General features: G+C 44.9%; 1 protein-coding gene and 1 long non-coding RNA gene across 3 annotated transcripts in view; one reads left to right on the top strand and one right to left on the bottom strand.

The window, feature by feature from the left end:
• The window catches only part of LOC137342034 (serine/arginine-rich splicing factor 1B-like), a 29050-nt gene that overhangs the window by 1228 nt on the left and 4816 nt on the right, over nt 1-23006 (top strand). For both annotated transcript variants that reach the window (XM_068005641.1, XM_068005642.1), the window contains exons 3-4: nt 9869-10032; nt 12216-12388. In XM_068005641.1, coding sequence (XP_067861742.1) covers nt 9869-10032; nt 12216-12388 — 337 coding nt within the window. The remainder of the gene's footprint in view (nt 1-9868; nt 10033-12215; nt 12389-23006) is intronic.
• On the bottom strand, nt 9096-15502 carry LOC137342036 (uncharacterized). Its single transcript, XR_010967185.1, has 2 exons — nt 12142-15502; nt 9096-10283 (listed from the first exon to the last, which is right to left on the bottom strand). It is a non-coding gene; the product is annotated as an uncharacterized lncRNA (long non-coding RNA).

Here is a 23006-nt window from a genome sequence, read left to right as displayed (position 1 = left end):
CACAAACCCCGCTCATCCCCCCAAATCTCAATCACAAACCCCGCTCGTCCCCCCAAATCTCAATCACAAACCCCGCTCATCCCCCCAAATCTCAATCACAAACCCCGCTCGTCCCCCCAAATCTCAATCACAAACCCCGCTCATCCCCCCAAATCTCAATCACAAACCCCGCTCATCCCCCCAAATCTCAATCACAAACCCCGCTCGTCCCCCCAAATCTCAATCACAAACCCCGCTCATCCCGCCCAAATCTCAATCACAAACCCCGCTCATCCCCCCAAATCTCAATCACAAACCCCGCTCATCCCCCCAAATCTCAATCACAAACCCCGCTCATCCCCCCAAATCTCAATCACAAACCCCGCTCATCCCCCCAAATCTCAATCACAAACCCCGCTCGTCCCCCCAAATCTCAATCACAAACCCCGCTCGTCCCCCCAAATCTCAATCACAAACCCCGCTCGTCCCCCCAAATCTCAATCACAAACCCCGCTCGTCCCCCCAAATCTCAATCACAAACCCCGCTCGTCCCCCCAAATCTCAATCACAAACCCCGCTCGTCCCCCCAAATCTCAATCACAAACCCCGCTCGTCCCCCCAAATCTCAATCACAAACCCCGCTCGTCCCCCCAAATCTCAATCACAAACGCCGCTCGTCCCCCCAAATCCCAATCACAAACCCCGCTCGTCCCCCCAATCTCAATCACAAACCCCGCTCGTCCCCCCAATCCCAATCACAAACCCCGCTCGTCCCCCCAATCCCAATCACAAACCCCGCTCGTCCCCCCAATCCCAATCACAAACCCCGCTCGTCCCCCCAATCTCAATCACAAACCCCGCTCGTCCTCGCAATCTCAATCACAAACTCTAAAAATCCCAATTACAAACCTAACTCACAAACCCCGCTCGTCCCCCCAATCTCGATCACAAACCCCTGCTCGTCCCCCCAATCTCGATCACAAACCCCGCTCGTCCCCCCAATCTCGATCACAAACCCCTGCTCGTCCCCCCAATCTCGATCACAAACCCCGCTCGTCCCCCCAAATCTCAATCACAAACCCCGCTCGTCCCCCCAAATCTCAATCACAAACGCCGCTCGTCCCCCCAAATCCCAATCACAAACCCCGCTCGTCCCCCCAATCTCAATCACAAACCCCGCTCGTCCCCCCAATCCCAATCACAAACCCCGCTCGTCCCCCCAATCCCAATCACAAACCCCGCTCGTCCCCCCAATCCCAATCACAAACCCCGCTCGTCCCCCCAATCTCAATCACAAACCCCGCTCGTCCTCGCAATCTCAATCACAAACTCTAAAAATCCCAATTACAAACCTAACTCACAAACCCCGCTCGTCCCCCCAATCTCGATCACAAACCCCTGCTCGTCCCCCCAATCTCGATCACAAACCCCGCTCGTCCCCCCAATCTCGATCACAAACCCCTGCTCGTCCCCCCAATCTCAATCACAAACTCCGCAAACTCTAAAAATCCCAATTACAAACCTAACTCACAAACCCCGCTCGTCCCCCCAATGTCGATCACAAACCCCCGCTCGTCCCCCCAATCTCGATCACAAACCCCTGCTCGTCCCCCCAATCTCGATCACAAACCCCTGCTCGTCCCCCCAATCTCGATCACAAACCCCGCTCGTCCCCCCAATCTCGATCACAAACCCTGCTCGTCCCCCCAATCTCAATCACAAACTCCGCAAACTCTAAAAATCCCAATTACAAACCTAACTCACAAACCCCGCTCGTCCCCCCAATCTCGATCACAAACCCCTGCTCGTCCCCCCAATCTCGATCACAAACCCCGCTCGTCCCCCCAATCTCGATCACAAACCCCTGCTCGTCCCCCCAATCTCGATCACAAACCCCGCTCGTCCCCCCAATCTCGATCACAAACCCTGCTCGTCCCCCCAATCTCAATCACAAACTCCGCAAACTCTAAAAATCCCAATTACAAACCTAACTCACAAACCCCGCTCGTCCCCCCAATCTCGATCACAAACCCCTGCTCGTCCCCCCAATCTCGATCACAAACCCCGCTCGTCCCCCCAATCTCGATCACAAACCCCTGCTCGTCCCCCCAATCTCGATCACAAACCCCGCTCGTCCCCCCAATCTCGATCACAAACCCCTGCTCGTCCCCCCAATCTCGATCACAAACCCCGCTCGTCCCCCCAATCTCGATCACAAACCCCTGCTCGTCCCCCCAATCTCGATCACAAACCCCGCTCGTCCCCCCAATCTCGATCACAAACCCCGCTCGTCCCCCCAATCTCGATCACAAACCCCGCTCGTCCCCCCAATCTCGATCACAAACCCCGCTCGTCCCCCCAAAGTTTAAAATAACAAATTTGTCCCAGCTCATCCACAAATCAAAAGCTTAGATTGCATTATTTACTTTTAAAAATTTATTTCTACATGTTTGGGTTATTTCTTTTTAAGACTGGGCATTTGTTGTCCCTGTTTGAGCTGCTGCATGTCAGACCTATTTCATTCCAGTCTTAGACATATTTAAAGAAAAGCTTTAAAAAGCATTTTAATGTAAGATTCATGTTTCTAAATAAAGGCTTGTGCAGATTTTTTTCTTGGAAATCTGAAATAACTACAATTTCCAAATGTTGCTAAGACAAATAAAATATATCCAGTTTTCTTTTGAATTGAGTTTCGAAGCTGGGGAGCCCCTGTGCTTTCTGACTATAGGAGCGTACAGTGATTCTCTTGGAGGAGTACTGGAAGAAGAATAGCATATATGGATGGGAAAATTAACACTTTACAACCATTTCTCCCTTACTCCATTCCCCAGTCTGATTATTTGAACAGTTTGCGGACTTATTCCTGAAGTGTAACGTTTGCTTGTCGCACCATCATATTGTCCAGTCAGGACCCCCCCACCCTCTTCTGTTATCCTCGTTACTCTCCTGAAGTCACTGGGCCTGCTGGTATGGGGTAGCACCTAGCCTAGAGACAGCGAGGCCAATCGGGCCCCAACTGCTCCCTTGCTGATATTGCTGAATTCAGCACAGATCAGGCTTGAATCTACAACCTCCTTGCTCTATTTGGGCCAGCACTACACTGGGAAGTGGATTTACCTATTGGTCCGTCGGGGAGCTCCCTGCACACTACAGATCTGGTCTCCTGGGTGCCAAAGCCTGAGGATGTTGGTTTTTAAAAAAGAAATTACAGGAGTAGGGAGTAAAATGTTTTTTAAAAATTAACCTTTTTTTTGGAGGCAGGTTAGTAGACTTGTGCAGCTCTTACAGTCTCTGCCAGTAGGAGCCACAACCTGGGTGAAGAGTGGTTAAATCACGTAACAAGGACTGGAATAGCAGATGTATGCTTTTAGGTTTAAGCAAAAAAGTGGTGTTTAGCTCCTATGTTAGATATATCTTTGTTGAAGGTATACATTTTTTTGTGACAATAGGTATATGCTATTTTGAAGTTGGTAATATTTTCCATTAGTATTCTCCATTAGTTCCATTCAGTAGAAATTTTGATTAGTGGATTTTGAAATAGGAACTATTACTAATTTGCATGAAAGGTGCTATACAAATGTATGTTATTGAATAGGTAAAGAAATGTGAACTGGACCTAATAACCAAGTGGGTAACTACAGACTTGCATTTATACAGCACTTATCAAGTCTCTCAAACATTTCAAAATGCTTCACATACAATGAATTACTTCGTACAGTGACTGTTATGTAAGCATGTATATCCCGCAAACAGCAATAAGATGAATCACCAGTTAATCTTTTTCTGGGATATTGTCTGAGGTACGAATACTAGCTAAGGCACTGAGGGAATTTCTTGCCCTTCTTAAATATTGTCATCAGATCTTTGATGTCCACCTAAACCAATGGAACAGGCAAACAACACTTCCTTAATACTACATTGGATTATCAATGCAGATTATGTGAAGTCCTGAAGTTGGGCCTCAACCCAGAGCCTTCTGGCTCAGGCAAGAATGTTGACACCAATGAGCCGAGCTAACGCACAGTGGCACTGTCTGGTATAATTCTAAGCCCTACCGACCAGTTTTGTTCTCCGTCTGTGCTAATTTAGCTAATCTGAATGAGGGCAGTAGATAGGGTGCTACAGTTAGCAACAGCGTTTCAGGGCTAAGGAGGGGAAAATTTGGGCAGGATTCTCCCTCCTGGTTACTGTTTGGTGAGGGTGGCCTCTAGGCTTAGTTATTGCTGAGTAAGCCTGGTACACACAATTGGACGTCTGGGGCACCAAGCTGGCAGCACATTGCAAGCTGACCTGCATAGGTTCTTCCACTACTCTGAAGCCAAATGTCCATCAAATAGCCGAGGAAGCAACTCTGAAGCTTGGAACAACAGCCGCTGGAAGGGGTTACCTAAAGACCTGATATTTGAACACATACTCATAAATCCAAGATTTGTTCAACTTCAGTAGGATGCAGAGAGGCCATCAGTTGCTGCCGAAATTCTGTACATCCAGCCATTGTTCAATGGGATGTGGGTTGTGTTCATGTGTGAGGGAGAATTATGTATCTGCTAGCGAGGGCACAAGTTCGTGCTTGTCTAATGACCAACTAGTAGCTGTCCTCCTTGGTTGGGGAGACAATATGTGGGATCTCCTTTGGGCCAAGTTGGCTCCAAGACAACAGTGAGAGCCTGTAACTGAGTCAACTCCTTATGCACACTCGGTAATTGGATATCTGAGCCATGATAGGTGCACAGGTGCAGGGAGCTACTGAAGATTCATGAACCAGCCCTGCTCATTAGTGGGTCTTGGAGAGATAACCCTATCATTTAGGACTGGGATTCTTTCCACTCAGCTCCAGATAACCCTGCAAGCCACTGTCCTAAAGATAGGTTGGTCCGAGCTGGACAAGAAATGGGTAACTTATCTGCTGGTATGCTGAATGGGATAAACTACCCCCAGTACCCATATGTACTCTTGGGGGTTCTTAGTCTTGCCAACCTAAGCTTAAGTTCTCTAAGTAGAGTGTGTCCTTATGGGAAGCGTGTATGTACTCCAGCGACTGGACTTTGCAGTAGCTTGGTTAGAAGGCTGTTAAGCGCAATGGTGGATATTGATGAGTATCATATCTAGCTGACTACACAAAATAAGCATTCCCAGTTCCATTGTCAGTGGCTCATTGCTAAATATTATTATCTTTTCTAACTAATCAGTTTTAATTAAGAACCCTGATATTTTTGTGTGTACAGTCATTGAGAAATAATTGTGTTTGATGGGGAAATTGCTGGCTTTAACAAAGGAATTGCATAGTTGACTACAAACAGAGCTGATGGAATGAAAACCAAGAATGTTCATTTACTATTTAGTTAATCTTTGAATGTAAAATGCAGAAAGAAAGCCTTCTGTGCACTTTCATGTGTTTCTAAAAAGCAATGTGAGGGGCAGTTAAGGGCAACATGGTCACATGACAAGTTGAAGCTCCAAAGCACTTTGTTGTTGAGCGGCAGGACGTGGGCTTTGAGTCTGCAATTCTCCATATGATATTCCAGTCTCTGTTATGCCATTGCTGGGTAGCGTTAGGGGGTGGGGGGAGCGATGCTTTATCTTGAGTATGGATAGTCTGTTGAGCTCTGATTATGTAACTCTTAACTACACGGTGGAGGCTTGGAGCTAGGTTGTCCTTTTACCTCATTTGAAATAAAAAAATCTTTTAATCCACATGTACCTCCTTCTGCATGTCTCTCTGGAAGCATCAGCACAATTTTGTGATCTTAAAATGCTCCCATATTTGCTTTAGAATTCTTGAAGTTCATATGGCTATCAAATGCCTCTGAGGGCCTTCTGTAAAACGTCAAGTTGCAATGTTATCCTTAAATTCAGAATTAACAACAACAGATCTTCACCGGCAAAATTGGGAACGTGAATGACAGAGTCAACTAGTCGTGAGTAACAGATTGTTGAGTTGGACAGATTGGACCAATCTTGGCTTCAGCTCCTGAAGCTGCACCTGGAGTTCCTGATTTGACTCCCAAGTCTGTAAAATATCCTGGAACCAAACTGGGCTCTGGATAATCTTTCAGACACACCTCAGTACATATATTGCAGATTTGCATAAACCAATCTGCGTGTACAACTGACACATAGATTCTTGCATCTATCACTTGTGATATGAAAATTAGGATCAGCACCAGTCTGGTGGTATTGCGGGTGGTTGCTCCAATAGGATTTCAGAGTGAAATTTTCTGCCTCTTTTCTCGTAGAATTCTCTGGGAATATGAGGCAGGAGACGCCATTGGGCAAGATTTCCCATTTTCTATCTGCAGTAAAATTATCAACAACTTTATACTCATGATGCCCCCCACCCCCCACCCCCACCCATGCCAGATTATTTTGTTGTCCAAAGTGGAGCTGCTGACTGCAGCTGGAAATCAAAAGCTGGCACATGTAACTGGTTATTTCAATAGCTCATTGGGTGAACGGAATCCGTGCAGTCTCAGTATAAACCTTATGAATCTCATTGTCAAGACCATTCCATTTACTGCAAGAAAGACACATAGAATATCTGTGGTAAATATAAACAGCTTGGCCCAGTCACAGTATTCTGTACACTTTATTTAGAACATTGGTCATTTGTTCCTAGTGCATTAATGGGGAAATATGTAAACAGCATGAACGTAAAGGTTATAATGTTACGTTTATCCTGATTGGTGTCCAGCAACTCTTGCTGGAAATGTACGTGTGTAGATTTCGAATGATAAAAGATTGGGCTTGGCTGTAATGGCCCCACATGGACATATACCAGACAATTACCGCCCCATCAGTCTACTCTCAATCATCAGCAAAGTGACGGAAGATGTTGTCGACAGTGCTATCAAGCGGCACTTACTCATCAATAACCTGCCCACCGATGCTCAGTTTGGGTTCCACCAGGACCACTTGGCTCCAGACCTCATTAAAGCCTTGGTCCAAACATGGACAAAAGAGCTGAATTCCAGAGGTGAGATGAGAGTGACTGCCCTTGACATCAAGGCAGCATTTGACCGAGTATGGCACCAATGAGCCCTAGTAAAATTGTAGTCAATGGGAATCGGGGAAAACTCTCCAGTGGTTGGAGTCATACCTAGCACAAAGGAAGATGGTGGTGGTTGGTGGAGGCCAGTCATCTTAGTGCCAGAACATTGCTGCAGGAATTCCTCAGGGCAGTGTCCTCGGCCTAACCATCTTCAGCTCCTTCATCAATGATCTTCGCTTCATCATGAGGTTAGAAATGGGGATGTTCGCTTATGATTGCAGTGTTCAGTTCCATTCGCAATCCCTCAGATAATGAAGCAGTCCGTGCCTGCATGCAGCAAGACCTGGACAACATCCAGGCTTGGGCTGATAAGTGACAAGTAACATTCGTGCCAGGCAGTGACCATGTCCAAAAAGAGAGCGTATAACCACCTCCCCATAACATTCAACGGCATTACCATAGCCAAATCCCCCACCATCAACACCCTGGGGGTCACCATTGACCAGAAACTTAACTGGACCAGCCAAATAAATACTGTGGCTACAAGAGCAGGTCAGAGGCTGGGTATTCTGTGGCGAGTGACTCACCTCCTGACTCCCCAAAGCCTCTCCACCACCTACAAGTCAGGAGTGTGATGGAATACTCTCCACTTGCCTGGATGAGTGCAGCTCCAACAACACTCGAGAAGCTCGACACTATCCAGGACAAAGCAGCCCGCTTGATTGGCACCACATCCACCACCCTAAACATTCACTCCCTTCACCACCGGCGCACCGTGGCTGAGTGTGTACCATCTACAGGATACATTGCAGCAACTCGCCAAGGCTTCTTTGACAGCACTTCCCAAACCTGCAACCTCTACCACCTAGAAGGACATGGGCAGCAGGCACATGGGAACACCACCACCTGCACGGTTCCCTCCAAGTCACACACCATCCCGACTTGGAAATATATCGCTGTTCCTTCATCATCGCTGGATCAAAATCCTGGAACTCCCTTCCTAACAGCACTGTGGGAGAACCTTCACCACATGGGCTGCAGCAGTTCAAGAAGGCGGCTCACCACCACCTTCTCAAGGGTAATTAGGGATATGCAATAAATTCTGGCCTTGCCAGCGATGCCCACATCCCATGAATGAATAATAATTTTAAAAAAGCCTCCTGACAACTTGCTGTCTTAAGTTCACATGTGAATAATGGCTACTTGGGTGAGGTACTGAAGGGCGAGTGGTGCCGTGGAACCTTAGCCCAGAAAGGGAATCGACTTATTCAAGAGAGCAGAAGTTTGGTTGGTTGGTTGGGTGGGTGGGGGTGCGATGCGATTTCTCTAAAGTGAGTGGAAATGGGGTTAAATACTGACACCAGAATACAAGCCACAGTGCTTGTGTACTTTTCTAGCTCTGGCTCTGGTATTGCAAATACTAAGAAAACAATATAAATATATATTGCTACTGTAACCTGGCTTCAGCTAAAAATTTGGTAGGCTGTGAAACGTAAAGCTGTTTCCCTGTTGCTGCATTTAGCAGTTGGGCTGTTGTGTTAAAATGAACTATTTTTGTGACAGAACCGATGAATCACGGAATTGGGAATATAAACAATCTGTGTTGTGTACTATATAAAATTTACCGTGTTTGGAGCTGTTGATGAGGAAGTGTAGTAACATGAATGCAGACTCTATAGCTGAATAAAAATAAAAAAAACCTGGAAATACACAGTTCCAACCCCATCTGAAAAGAGAAAAGACACAGTTAAGAACTGACAAAGGTTCGCTACCTGAAACATTACCCATATTTTCTCTCTTCTGATGCTGAGGAATCTGCTGTGTATTCTAGCACTTGTTTTTATTTCAGATTTCCAGCATTTGCTTGCAGACTTAAAAAAAAATCCCACTGAGATGCAGCTAAATTGCATTCAGTCATGCATATGGTTAAATACATTTTATTCCAGTCGTGCTGTAAGGACAGTGCGGATTGTGGCCATGGTTTGAATGACTTTTGTCTTCTGTGGTAAATGGCCAAGCCTTATTTTCAGCTGCATTGGGTTCCACGTGTTGGGATACCTTGATTTCGAACAACCCAAAAAATATATTAGAGATTAGCTGGTAAATAGTGATAGTTGTAATTCGAAGCTACAGTATTGTACCCATGTTTATTTATTGTATTAGTGCCAATATGTATAGCAAAAAAAAATCACAATTGTGCCAGTGCGCATTAATGTTGGGTAGTACACTCAATTGACCACTCAGCATGCTACCATCCCCAGTGACGTACCTACAACTAGCAGTACTTCGCCCTGGTGTTTTTACAGCTCAAAATAATTTCTCTAGACACAACCCGAGTTTGGAAGGTCAAATCTATAATTGTACTTTTTTTTAACAGTTCAATTTGATATAGTATGAAAATTCCACACAGTTGCCATTAGACTTTGCTGAAATCTATGGATTGTGCATTTACAGCCTCCATACTGTTGTCACTGGGCAGCTTTGAAATCAGAGGACAAATAATGTAATTGTATTACTGTAGGAAACTCATCTGTGCTGTTGCTTATTAGAAAGGTTGCCCTCGCTCTGTAAAGCACCGAAGGGCCCTCTCCAGTCTTGAACATAACCTGTTTTTAATTAATAAATGTCCATATTCTCTCTTGTTCCAGCTACAATCTTGGTTTTCTGTTCATTTGCCTGTATACTTTTTGTAGCTTGTGGTGACACTGTTCAACCAAGAGGACCATCCATGTACATCTCAGCTGGGAATCCTATGAAGCATCTGAAATAAATAGATCAATTATAGAACTCCTATTGGTGGCAACATTGACTGGATCTTTCCTTACGTTACACATAAGGAAGAAATTTCCAAATAGATGGAAAATTGTGGCTTAACTTCTTCCTCCCCCCTTGCATTGGCAGAGATGCACAAGACGCAGTCTATGGAAGAAATGGTTATGATTATGGAGTCTATCGTTTACGGGTGGAGTTCCAGAGAGGCAGAGGAGTTGGCGGAGTCGGCGGTGGATCTAGAGGAAGACCAGGACCACCTGCCCGCAGATCAGATTTCAGGGTCATTGTCTCCGGTGCGTTTTTGTTTCCGTTTCATGTTTGACAGCCAATGTTTTTGTTTAAAAACCTGAGTAGAGTTGGAAAACCGTTTAGTGTAGAATGTCCTTGTAAAGCTGGGGTGTCTATGACGGCCCACAAACCCTGAAAATCCGACCCACAAAGCCCAAGCAACTCGCTTTCTGTTTACTCTTACATATTCCATACTGTTTAAATTTTGTGATCTTGGATGCTTGGAAAGAGCTGTTGCCTCGTTTGTAGGTAAATCCTAAAGGAAAACATCAACATCTGTTAATATCCCAGCAAGTTAATGGGAATATTCATTTAAACTTTATATTGGACTGCAAGGAACCATGTATGCACCATGACCTAAGTTTGGACAAAAAGCTTTGGACGATCCTGGTATCCAGCAACTTTATTTGTTTATGGATGAAGATCATTGTCGCATGCAGCTTCGTACACGGATTTATGTACTGACCCTTTTCCCGCTTCTAAACTAGAAATGCACAGTATAACAAGTGCATTATTGCCGTTTTCCCTGGAAATCATCAGCAACACAGAACTTTTTTTTAATGAGTTGGTCACCGTAGTATTATTTTAAAATCATGCACATACCTTAAGTGTGATCTAAAATGTCTGGTTTGAAAATTGCTAACCAGCACCACTAGAAAAGTTTCCTTTTTTTGGTTTCTCTTTTCCATTTTTCTCTGCCAATTTTCTCCCCTCTTCTTCCCCCGCCACCCCTCAAGCATTGGCGACTTGCAAGGCTGTGGTTCCAAAGGGATCCTCCAATACCTCACTGAAATGGCTGTTACTCATTTTTGAGCCTAGACAGCAAGCTATATGACTCTGGGTAGGGGCCATCACAGCTAAGCCCCATTCAGTCCTTATCTAATGTCCACACACGGGCACTTTGCTGTAGGGATCACTGGATGCTGATCAAGAATGGGAACACTGACTGAATTTTCTCCTCTCTAGTCTGAGGGTGCTGGAGCCAATTGTAACACCACTAATGAGGCAAGCATATTAGTGTTTTGTCATATCATTTCCATTCTTCAAGAGATGGCACTGATTGCTTGGAGTAAAAACAGAAAATGCTGGAAAATATACATTGGATCAGTCAGCATTTTCAAGAGAAAAAGACAAGTTAATGTTTGACCTGAAACTGTTCTACAAACTCATTCTTTTTCTACTTCATATGCTGACTGACATGCTGTGTTTTGCTGTTTTTATCTCTGATTTCTAGCATTTCTTCTAACTCTGCTAATTGATTCTCCTTGACTGCTGCTTCAGATTTTATGGAGAGAACATGCACCTGAGGCCCAAATGTTTTCCATCACAGTGATCTAGAAAAGTGCTGGGACAGAACAAATTCCTTCTGGATTGATTCTTCAAAGATGCTGCTTAATTTTACTGGACATTGATCAGTAATTTTTCCTGATTTAATGTTTCAGCAGCCTCTATTCAGTCCTACCGGAGTTCAACCCAGTGGGTACTTGGGTCTCTTTCACAACGTGTTTTGCTCCACATTGTTACCCTCTTGAAATATTGAGACTTTTGTTGCATTTAATCCTTCATTCCAGGTTTTGCAATTCTCAAAAAAGGAACTAAAAGGTTAAAAAACGGATTATGGAAGTGAATTTCGTGATCTTTATGGCATACTGCGAGGGCAACTGATTGTTATCACTCCGATCTGTTCAGAAATCGGCATTTTCGCAACCCCTGGAACTCGTAATGCAAAATTGAGGTGCTCAGACAGCAAATCACATTACACGGGACATGTTATAGAACATGCTGTGCCAAATCACTCGCCCTACATATTTCAAATATATTTTCTGTGGGTGAAGATACAGATACTTTATTAAGTCCCATCCCAAACTAGCACTTAAAATGTGATTGAATCTGTTGCTTGAGCAGTCAATGCTGACACTTCTGGAGGAAGTAATTTGACTACAGTGAACAGGATGAGTCATTTAAGAGACGGTTGGATGCCATGCGTTTTTCTAAGAGGGTCTTAATGGCCTCCCTCATCCATAATTATTCTGTGAACTTGTAAAAAAAAATCATTGGTGTGAAGTGAAACATTGTTTTTTCTTCACTTTTGCAATCTTCTGAATTAAACTTACTCTGATCCGTGTGCACGTGGCACACCCTATTTCAGTCCTTGGGGTTAACTCTTCCAAAATCTTTTCCTGTGTAGGACTTCCTCCCTCCGGCAGCTGGCAGGATTTGAAGGATCACATGCGAGAGGCCGGTGATGTTTGCTATGCAGATGTTTTGGGCGAAGGTGCAGGAGTAGTGGAATTCCTCCGCAAGGAGGATATGGATTACGCAGTGCGGAAGCTCGATGATACTAAATTTCGCTCTCACGAGGTTAGTTCATTTTAGCTGTGGATGTTTGTTAGGAAAATGTAATCAAAGTTTTGAAACATTGGGCTGTTCAGACATTAGTGATGCCGCGTCCTGGCAGCTCGGTTGGTAAATGCAGTGACCAGTGTGTAACTTGAGTGCTACGTATCAGAAGGATTCAGGTTCGATCCCTGGTCTGTGTTGAGTTAGCTGATCTCAGCTAAATTAGCAGTAAAGTTGGTATATTGGGCTTCAGTGCTCCTGAGTTAGGAATGGAGGGGTAAATCAGCCAGGGCTGCGCTCGTGTTTGCTATTTAGTTTCCACGGCATGGATGTTGGGTGAAGGCAGGATTGGTTTGACTGTGATTTCCCCCACTATCAAAGAGCCCTGCCAACACAAACTAGACCCATTTATGATTAGTGTTCAACATGGGTGATGCACCAGTGCCCATGGACCACTACACCAGCTTGAATATGTAACTTTAGGGGAGGAGGGAAGTAAATGATGATCAATGTGGCTTGGGTATCCGTAACACATTCAATATTGCTTCACCTTTCAAACATATTGTATGATTTTGAGGAGGAGGATGATGCCAATTTTGAAGGTAAAATGGACCGTCTGAGGAAAGGTATCTATTGATAATATCAGCTAGTATGGGGGCCACAAAAGAGAGATTTGATCAGAGGTTGATTGGGGACAGTATTGAGGGAGCAGGGTGGGTCTCTTCGACGAGATAAGTTTCATGGGGTTATCCCTGCCCTTCAGAATACTCCTAGAGTAATCGGTGGTTTTGGTTGAGGAAAACAAGCATGGTCAAGCCGTGTCTGGCAATCAATGACTAGGCAGTTTTGCACCAGTTATGCACAAGTTCATAGCCCTCAGACTTAAGTGAGCGAAGATGGAGGACTTGCCAGGAGAACAGCAGTGGTGGAAGATACTGATTGTTTTAGTGGGATTAAAGATAGAGGTTGAGAGTATGGTTAAGCAAATTGAGAGGCGTCGAGGAGGGGTCATGGCAAATGGAGGACCAATGTTGGTGCATTTGGGAATTTGAGATTGAGGTTGTAAGGATCTTGGGGGAGAGTTTTTCCATTAGATGGTTAAAGTATGGATTGGAGCAGGGTAGAGGAATGTGGGAGGTAAGGAAACGGTCAGAGATTGAAACCATGGGTGTAGAAGAGGCCAAGAGAGGGGTGGCCAAGGATACGGGATGGGGAGTTTATGTGAAGGGTGAGATTTGGAGAATTCAGGAGGATTGTGAATTCAGAGGAAATAGGGCTAGGGAGTTGAGGTGAAGATTTAAATTACTGCGGCTGAGGAGCTGCTCTTTGCAGAGGCTAAGGGAAGACATCTCTGGGAGGAAGTTGGTATGGAGCTTGAGGACGTGGTAAACAATAAGGACTTTAAATGAAAGGCGTGAGGGATGGAAGAGAGTAGGAAGATGCTGGGGAGCAGCGGGAAAGGCCAAGGCGTGACTTGGAACTGACAGCCTCATGGCCCCCATGGAGCTTGACGGGTTGGTTGGAGATTTAGGCAGTTGGAGTTGCTGCTTAACAGGTACCAGTAACGGATGCTGTTTATGGGCTCATCAAGAATGCAAAGGGAGATGCAGAGGGAAGCTGTGTGCTCGATCAAGAGATTCCAGCTTGGGATGGCAGCAGTAGAGTAGATAAGCTGAGAAGTAATAATGCATGGGAAGCTTGATGCTGGAGATGGAGGGGAAATAAAAGGTGGTGTGGCCATAGGGGAGGGTGGAGAGGATAGAAGGGCCGAGAGAGATTGTGGGCTGAGGTGTTGAGTGGCAGCCAAAGTGTGCACGTGAGTGGAAAGAGTGAAATCTGTGGTGCCCCAGACTTCCCCAAAATTCTTATGTTCAGAGCAGGTGATTATTTGGACTCGATTGTGAAAAGTAGAGCTGCAGGCCCTTCCTTCCCCTCCATCTACAGCTCTTCCAATTGAAAAATATTTTTAATTGTTGCAACATCAATGCTTTAATTGGTGAGCTTGGTTTTAAACAGAACCAACTAACTTTATGATTAGATTATAAAGTAAAGCATAGAGCTTTGGGGGCCTGGTGTGAAATAGAGCCCTACAGACAATGTCACCCAGCTTCAATCCTTTACCTCTGCTGGGTGAACTGATGTTGGCCAGAGTTCTCATTCCTCATCACTGCTTAGAACCATAGAAAAGATACAGCACAGAAGGGGGCCAGTCGGCACATCGTATCCGCACCAGCTCGAAGAACAACAAGGTGTCCATTCTAATCCCATCTTCCAGCACCCGGTCCGTAGTCCTGCAGCTTAACAACACTTTTGTTGCAGGTCCAGGTACTTTTTAAAAGAGTTGAGGGTCCTTGCCTCTACCACCAATTCGGGCAGCGAATTCCATTCAAGTAAGAACATAAGAAATAGGAGCAGGAGTAGGCCAATCGGCCCCTCGAGCCTGCTCGGCCATTCAATAAGATCATGGCTGATCTGATCCTAACCTCAAATCTAAATTCATGTCCAATTTCCTGCCCGCTCCCCGTAACCCCTAATTCCCTTTACTTCTAGGAAACTGTCTATTTCTGTTTTAAATTTATTTAATGATGTAGCTTCCACAGCTTCCTGGGGCAGCAAATTCCGCAGACCTACTACCCTCTGAGTGAAGAAGTTTCTCCTCATCTCAGTTTTGAAAGAGCAGCCCCTTATTCTAAGATTATGCCCCCTCGTTCTAGTTTCACCCATCCTTGGGAACATCCTTACCGCATCCACCCGATCAAGCCCCTTCACAATCTTAAATGTTTCAATAAGATCGCCTCTCATTCTTCTGAACTCCAATGAGTAGAGTCCCAATCTACTCAACCTCCTTATATGTCCACCCCCTCATCCCCGGGATTAACCGAGTGAACCTTCTTTGTACTGCCTCGAGAGCAAGTATATCTTTTCTTAAGTATGGACACCAAAACTGTATGCAGTATTCCAGGTGCGGTCTCACCAATACCTTATATAACTGCAGCAATACCTCCCTGTTTTTATATTCTATCACCCTAGCAATAAAAGCCAACATTCCGTTGGCCTTCTTGATCACCTGCTGCACCTGCATACTAACTTTTTGATTTTCTTGCACAAGGACCCCCAGATCCCTTTGTACTGCAGTACTTTCCAGTTTCTCGCCATTAAGATAATAACTTGCTCTCTGATTTTTCCTGCCAAAGTGCATAACCTCACATTTTCCAATATTGTATTGCATCTGCCAAATCTCCGCCCACTCACCCAGCCTGTCTATATCCCCTTGTAGGTTTTTTATGTCCTCCTCACTCTCTACTTTCCCTCCCATCTTTGTATCATCTGCAAACTTTGATATGTTACACTCGGTCCCCTCCTCCAAATTATTAATATAGATTGTAAAGAGTTGGGGACCCAGCACCGACCCCTGCGGAACACCACTGGCTACTGGTTGCCAGTCTGAGAATGAACCATTTATCCCAACTCTCTGCTTCCTGTTAGATAACCAATCCTCCACCCATGCCAGAATATTACCCCCAATCCAGTGATTCTTTATCTTGAGCAATAATCTTTTATGTGGCACCTTGTCGAATGCCTTCTGGAAGTCTAAATACACTACGTCCACTGGTTCCCCTTTATCCACCCTGTACGTTATGTCCTCAAAGAACTCAAGCAAATTTGTCAGACATGACTTCCCCTTCATAAAGCCATGCTGACTTTGTCCTATTAAATTATGTTTATCCAAATGTTCCGCTACTGTCTCCTTAATAATAGACTCCAAAATTTTACCCACCACAGATGTTAGGCTAACTGGTCTATAATTTCCAGCCTTCTGCCTACTACCCTTTTTAAATAAGGGTGTTACATTAGCAGTTTTCCAATCTGCCGGGACCTTTGCCGAGTCCAGAGAATTTTGGAAAATTATTACCAAAGCATCCACAATCCCTAATGCCACTTCCCTCAAGAACCTCGGATGTAAGCCATCAGGTCCAGGGGATTTATCCGCCTTGAGTCCCATTAATTTACTGAGTACCAATTCCTTTGTGATTTTAATTGTATTTAGCTCCCCCCCCCCCCCCCCCAGAGACCCCTGTTTGTCCAGTGTTGGGATATTCTTAGTGTCCTCTACCGTAAAGACTGAAACAAAATATTTGTTCAGCATTTTTGCCATCTCCATGTTTCCCACCATTAATTTCCCGGTCTCATCCTCTAAGGGACCTACGTTTGCCTTAGCCACCCTTTTTCTTTTTATATAACTATAGAAACTCTTGCTATCTGGTTTTATATTTTTTGCTAATTTATTTTCATTATCTTCCCTTTCTTAATCAATCCTTTAGTTACTTTTTGCTGTCTTTTGAAGACTTCCCAATCTTCTATCCTCCCACTAAGTTTGGCTACCTTATATGTCCTTGTTTTTAGTCGGATACTATCCTTAATTTCTTTACTTAGCCACGGATGGCTGTCATTTCTTTTACACCCTTTTTTCCTCAGTGGAATATTTTTTTTTGAAAGTTGTAAAATAACTCCTTAAATGAACACCACTGCTCATGTACCGTCTTACCCTTTAATCTATTTTCCCAGTCCACTTTAATCAATTCCGCTCTCATACCATCATAGTCTCCTTTATTCAAGCTCAGAATGCTTGTTTGAGAACCAACCTTCTCACCCTCTAATTGGATATGGAATGTAACCATGTTATGGTCACTCATTCCCAGGGGATCCTTAACTAGGACATTATTAATTAATTATTTGTGCCGTTAACTCGTCCATTTTGTTACGAATGCTACGTGCATTCAGATAAAGAACTTTCAAATATGTTTTGTGACACTTAGTTCCTGCTTTTTCCTTTTTTAACACTTTACCTTTTACTCCATACCTTCTGTCCCTTCCTGACACGCTTTCCTCTGTCTCCCTGCTCAGGTTCCCAACCCCCTGCCACAGCTTTGATGCTGGGTTAATCGCCTTACGTCTTCTAGTTTTTATTTTATCTGTCGTGCCTAAAGTACACTTTCTTTCCGCTGCTCTACACTTTTCCCTTTCACTTGTTCTTGAACAACTGTTTGTACTATTTGTATTGTAGATTTCCCCTGGGTCTTCCCCTCTCTTGCTGCTCTCAACTTTATTCCCTTCTGACTCCCCGCTCAGGTTCCCATCCCCCTGCCACTCTAGTTTAAACCTTCCCCAAGAGCACTAGCAAACACCCCCGCGAGGACATTGGTCCTGGTCCTGCTCGGGTGTAACCCGTCACGCTTGTACAGGTCCCACCTTCCCCAGAACCGGTCCCAATATCCCAGGAATCTAAATCCCTCCCTCCTACACCATCCCTGCAGCCACGCATTCATCCTGTCTATTCTCCTGTTCCTATACTCACTAGCACGTGGCACAGGTAGTAATCCTGAGATCGCTACCTTTGAAGTCCTGCTTTTTAATTTATCTCCTAACTCCTTAAATTCACCTTGCAGGACCTCATCCCTTTTTTTACCTATGTCGTTGGTACCAATATGGACCACGACTTCTGGCTGTTCACCCTCCCCCTCCAGAATGCCCTGCAACCGCTCAGTGACATCCTTGACCCTAGCACCAGGGAGGCAACATACCATCCTGGAGCCACTCTTCTTCCTCCCCTCCTGTGCAGCAGAGCCACCCGTAGTGCCCCGAACCTGGCTCTTGCTGCTTTCCCCTGATAAGCCATCTCCCCCAACAGTATCCAAAGCAGAATATCTGTTTGAGAGGGAGATGGCCCCAGGGGACACCTGCTCTACCTGCCTAGTCCTTTTACTCTGCCTGGCGGTCACCCATTTCCTTTCTGACTGCGTAATCTTTACCTGCGGTGTGACCACCTCACTGAACGTACTATCCACGATAGTCTCAGCATTGCGGATGCTCCACAGTGAATCCACCCGCAGCTCCAGCTCCGAAAGACGGTTAACCAGTAGCTGCAGCTGGACACACTTCCTGCACACATGGTCGCCAGGGACACTGGTAGTGTCCATGACTTCCCACATAGTGCAGGAGGAGCATATCACGGGTGCGAGCTGTGCTGCCATGACTTGCCTTCGACTCTCAGACTCTCCTCCCGCTCTAGGTCTCTCCTTTTATACTGTGCTTACCTCTCGGACCCTCCTGCCTCACCTGTGACGTCGCACAGTAGTTGTCTCTTGTTGCAGGTCTGCTGCTGCTTTTATTCCCCAATCTCAGTCTTCTACGCTCAGGTCCACTGCCGCTCTGTGGAAAAAGTTAGGAAAAGCAAGGCAAAGCAGCACCTCCTTCCCCCAACTCCCACACTTACCAAACTCTCAGCAGTTCACACTGTGTTGTCCACACACTGTGCTGTTTGCACTGACAGGCCCCTGTATTTCTACAGTTTGTAACTCCGATGAGTCAGGCCTGCCCCACCTTCAGGTACCAGTTTAATCTAACTAACCAATTTAACTTACTACAGCAGCTCTCTCTGCTGAAGCCTGACAGAAACTTAAAAATTTAAACCTTAAAATTGAACTTAAACAGTTGATAGCAATTGAACTTAAACAGTTGAAAGCAATATGCACTAGATTTTAGAGATTAACCCTTAAACTCCCACACTTACCAAACTCTCAGCAGTTCACACTGTGTTGTCCGCACACCTACCACCCTCTGAGTAAAAAAGTTTTTCCTCATGTCCCCTCCAATCCTTCCGCCACTCAGCTTAAATCTATGTTCTCTAGTTCTTGAACACTCTGCTAGGGGAAACAGGTACTTCCTGTCTACTCTATCTAGGCCCCTCAATCAATTCTCCCCTTAGCCTCCTCTGCTCCAAGGAAAACAACCCCAGCCTATCCAATCTCTCCTCGTAGCTGCAATTTTGAAGCCCTGGCAACATTCTTGTAAATCTTCTCTGCCTTCTCTCCAGAGCAATTACGTCCTTCCTGTAATGTGGTGACCAGAACTGCGCACAATACTCCAGCTGTGGCCTTACCAGCGTTTTATACAGTTCCATCATTACATCCCTGCTTTTGTATTCTATACTTCGGCTAATAACGGAGAGCATTCCGTATGCCTTTTTCACAACCTTATCTACCTGTACTGCCACCTTCAGGGACCTGTGTACATGGACTCCAAGGTCTCTCACTTCCTCTACCCCTTTTCAATATATTCCCGTTTACTGCGTTTGTAACATTTCCAAGTTTGCAGACGACACAAAGCTGGGGTGGAATGTGAGCTGTGAGGAGGATGCAAAGAGGCTCCAATGTGATTTAGACAAGTTGGGTGAGTGGGCAACGACATGGTAGAATCAGTATAACGTGGATAAATGTGAGGTTATCCACTTTGGTTGTAAAAACAGAAAGGCAGATTATTATCTGAATGCTGATAGATTGGGAAAAGGGGAGGTGCAACGAGACCTGGATGTCCTTGTACACCAGTCGCTGAAAGCGAGCATTCAGGTGCAGCAAGCAGTTAGGAAGGCGAATGGTATGTTGGCCTTCATTGCAAGAGGATTTGAGTACAGGAACAGGGATGTCTTACTGCAGTTATACAGGGCCTTGGTGAGACCACATCTGGAGTATTGTGTGCAGTTTTGGTCTCCTTATCTGAGGAAGAATGTCCTTGCCATGGAGGGAGTGCAACAAAGGTTTACCAGACTGATTCCTGGGATGGCAGGACTGACGTATGAGGAGAGATTGGGTCGACTAGGCCGATATTCACTAGAGTTTAGAAGAATGAAAGGTGATCTCATCGAAACATACAAAATTCTAACAGGACTAGACAGACTAGATGCAGGGTGGATGTTCCCAATGGCTGGGGAGTCCAGAACCAGGGGTCACAGTCTCAGGATACGGGGTATGCCATTTAGAACCGAGATGAGGAGAAATTTCTTCACTCAGAGGGTGGTGAACCTGTGGAATTCTCTCCCACAGAAGGCAGTGGAGGCCAAGTCATTAGATGTATTCAAGAAGGAGAGAGATATATTTCTTAATGATCAAGGGATATGGGGGAAAAAGCGGGAACAGGGTACTGAGATAGACGATCAGCCATGATAATTTTGAATGGCGGAGAAGGGCCGAATGGCCTACTATTGCTCCTATTTTTCTATGTTTCTATGTATTCCCTTTTACTGTTTGCCCTCCCCAAGTGCATTTTCTCACACTTCTCCGGGTTGAGCTCCATTTGCCACTTGTCCGCCCATTCCACCAATCCATTGATATCTTCTTGGAGTCTACAGCTATCCTCTTCACTATCAACACGGCCAATTTTTGTGTCGTCTGCAAATTTGCCAATCATGCCCCCTACATTCAAGTCCAAATCATTAATATATACCACAAATAGCAAGGGACCCAACACTGAGCCCTGTGGCACACCACTTGAAACGTATTTCCAATTGCAAAGACATCCATCGACTTTTACCCTTTGTTTCCTGTTACTGAGCCAATTTTTGATCCAATTTGCCACATTTCCCAGTATCCCATGGGCTTTTACCTTTCTGACCAGTCTGCCATGTGGGACCTTGTCAAATGCCTTACTAAAATCCATGCAGACAACATCCACTGCACTACCCTCATCAATCCTCCTTGTCACTCCCTCAAAGAATTCAATCAGATTTGTAAGGCATGACCTTCCCTGAACAAATCCATGCTGACTTTCCCTGATTAAACCATGCCTTTTCAAGTGACAGTTTATCCTATCTCTCAGTATTGATTCTAATAGTTTGCCCACCATCGAGGTAAGACTGACCGGCCTATAATTGTTCGGCCTTTCCCTCGTACCCTTTTTAAGCAACAGTACTACGTTGATCCTCAGAGCATCCGGTATTTCCTCCCTGGCTTCCTTCAATAGCCTAGGAAACATCCATCCGGCCCTGGTGACTTATTAACTTTCAAGGATTCCAGTCCCTCTAGTACTTCCTCTCTCGTTATGTTTACCGTATCCAATATTTCAGACCTCTCCTCTTTAACTATTACGTCCGGATCATCCCTTTCCTTTGTGAATATGGAGACAAAATATTCATTTAAAACCCTACCCACTTCCTCTGCTTCTACACACAAGTTACCCTTATCAGCCCTGATAGGTCCCACCTTTTCCTTAGCTATCCTCTTGTTCTTAATGTACTGATAAAACATCTTTGGGTTTTCTTTAATCTTACTAGCTAATATTTTTTCATGCCCTCTCTTTGCTTTCCTTATTTCCTTTTTTACGTCATCCCTGTACTTTCTATACTCCTCTAGGCTTTCTGCAGTATTTAGTTTTCTGTGACAGTCATAAGCTTTCTTTTTCTGCTTTATCTTGCCCCGTATACTTCTAGACAACCAGGGGGCTCTAAATTTGGCAGTGCCACCCTTTCTCTTTGAGGGGATGTGTCTGCGTTGTACCCGTAGAATTTCACTTTTTAGTGCCTCCCACTGGCTTGCCACTGATTTCTCCTCAAGTAGCTGTGTCCAGTCCACTTCTGCCAAATCACCTCTTAGTTCTGTAAAATTTGCCTTCCCCCCTTTTCCATAACAATGCTAAAACTAACTGAATTGTAGTCAGTATCGCCAATATGGTCACCCACTGTCACTTCACCCACTTGCCCATCTTCATTTCCCAGGACTAAATCTAGAATTGCATCCCCTCTTATTGGGCTTGTCACGTACTGGCTAAAAAAGTTCTCCTGGACACCGATCATGAATTTTGTGCTCTCTGTGCCCCTCACACTGTTTGAATCCCAGCTGATGTTAGGGTAGTTGAAGTCCCCTACTATTATTGCCCTCTTATTTTTGCACTCAGAAATTTGCCTACATATTTGTTCTTCTATCTCCCTTTCGCTATTCGGGGGTCTATAGTACACTCCTAGTAGTGTGACGGCCCCTTTTTTATTTCTTAGCTCAACCCATATGGCCTCGATTGATAATCCATTTAGCATATCATCCCTTCTCACAACCGTAATTGATTCTTTAACCAGTAATGCTACCCCCCCTCCTTTTTTATCACCCACTCTATCCTGCCTGAAAACTCTATATCGAGGGATATTGAGCTGCCAATTATCCCCCTCTTCAAGCCGGGTTTCCATTATAGAAATGATATCATGCTGCCATGTGACTATCTGTGCCCTTAGCTCATCTACTTTGTTTGTAATACTCCTTGCATTGAAGTAAAAACCCTTTAACCCCGTCAAATTCCTGTGCTGAACACTATTTAACCTTTGCTTCTTTTGCCTTTCTGAGTCACTGACTGCTTTTCTACTTCCCGTTTCCTGGTCTGAATTTGTTGTTTCCTGTTAGGAAGTGGGTATATGTGGGCTTTAGAGGAGATGAGGACAGGATGTAGCCTGATAAAACCCACCCACTATCCAAAGGTAGCTGATTCCGTTGGAATTGTACCATAAAGTAAATCAGTGCCTTGGTTTTGGGGGGGGGGGGGGGTGGGGGGAGCGGGGGTGGTAAAATTGGTGAGGAAATAAAGGAAATATTTCAATAGTGTAGTTGAAGTAAAATGCAGAGTTGAGACGAATCAAAAAGTGCATAAATCATGTATGTCTGGTGATGTACAATTGATGTGTGGCATTTTATCAAGTAGCTGCCGACTGCACCTCAGATGGTTGCATGTCTGTACCAATGTAGACTAGCTTGTGCAGACACAGTTGTTGGAAAAGGTGAGAGAATCTGTTCTCCAGATGTTACAACAGTAATTCAGGTGTTTC

The sequence above is a fragment of the Heptranchias perlo genome, chromosome 25, assembly GCF_035084215.1.
Source record: "Heptranchias perlo isolate sHepPer1 chromosome 25, sHepPer1.hap1, whole genome shotgun sequence".
Classification (NCBI taxonomy): domain Eukaryota; kingdom Metazoa; phylum Chordata; class Chondrichthyes; order Hexanchiformes; family Hexanchidae; genus Heptranchias; species Heptranchias perlo.
Note: the sequence above shows the minus strand (reverse complement) of the source record. Positions and strands in the feature narration are given on the sequence as shown.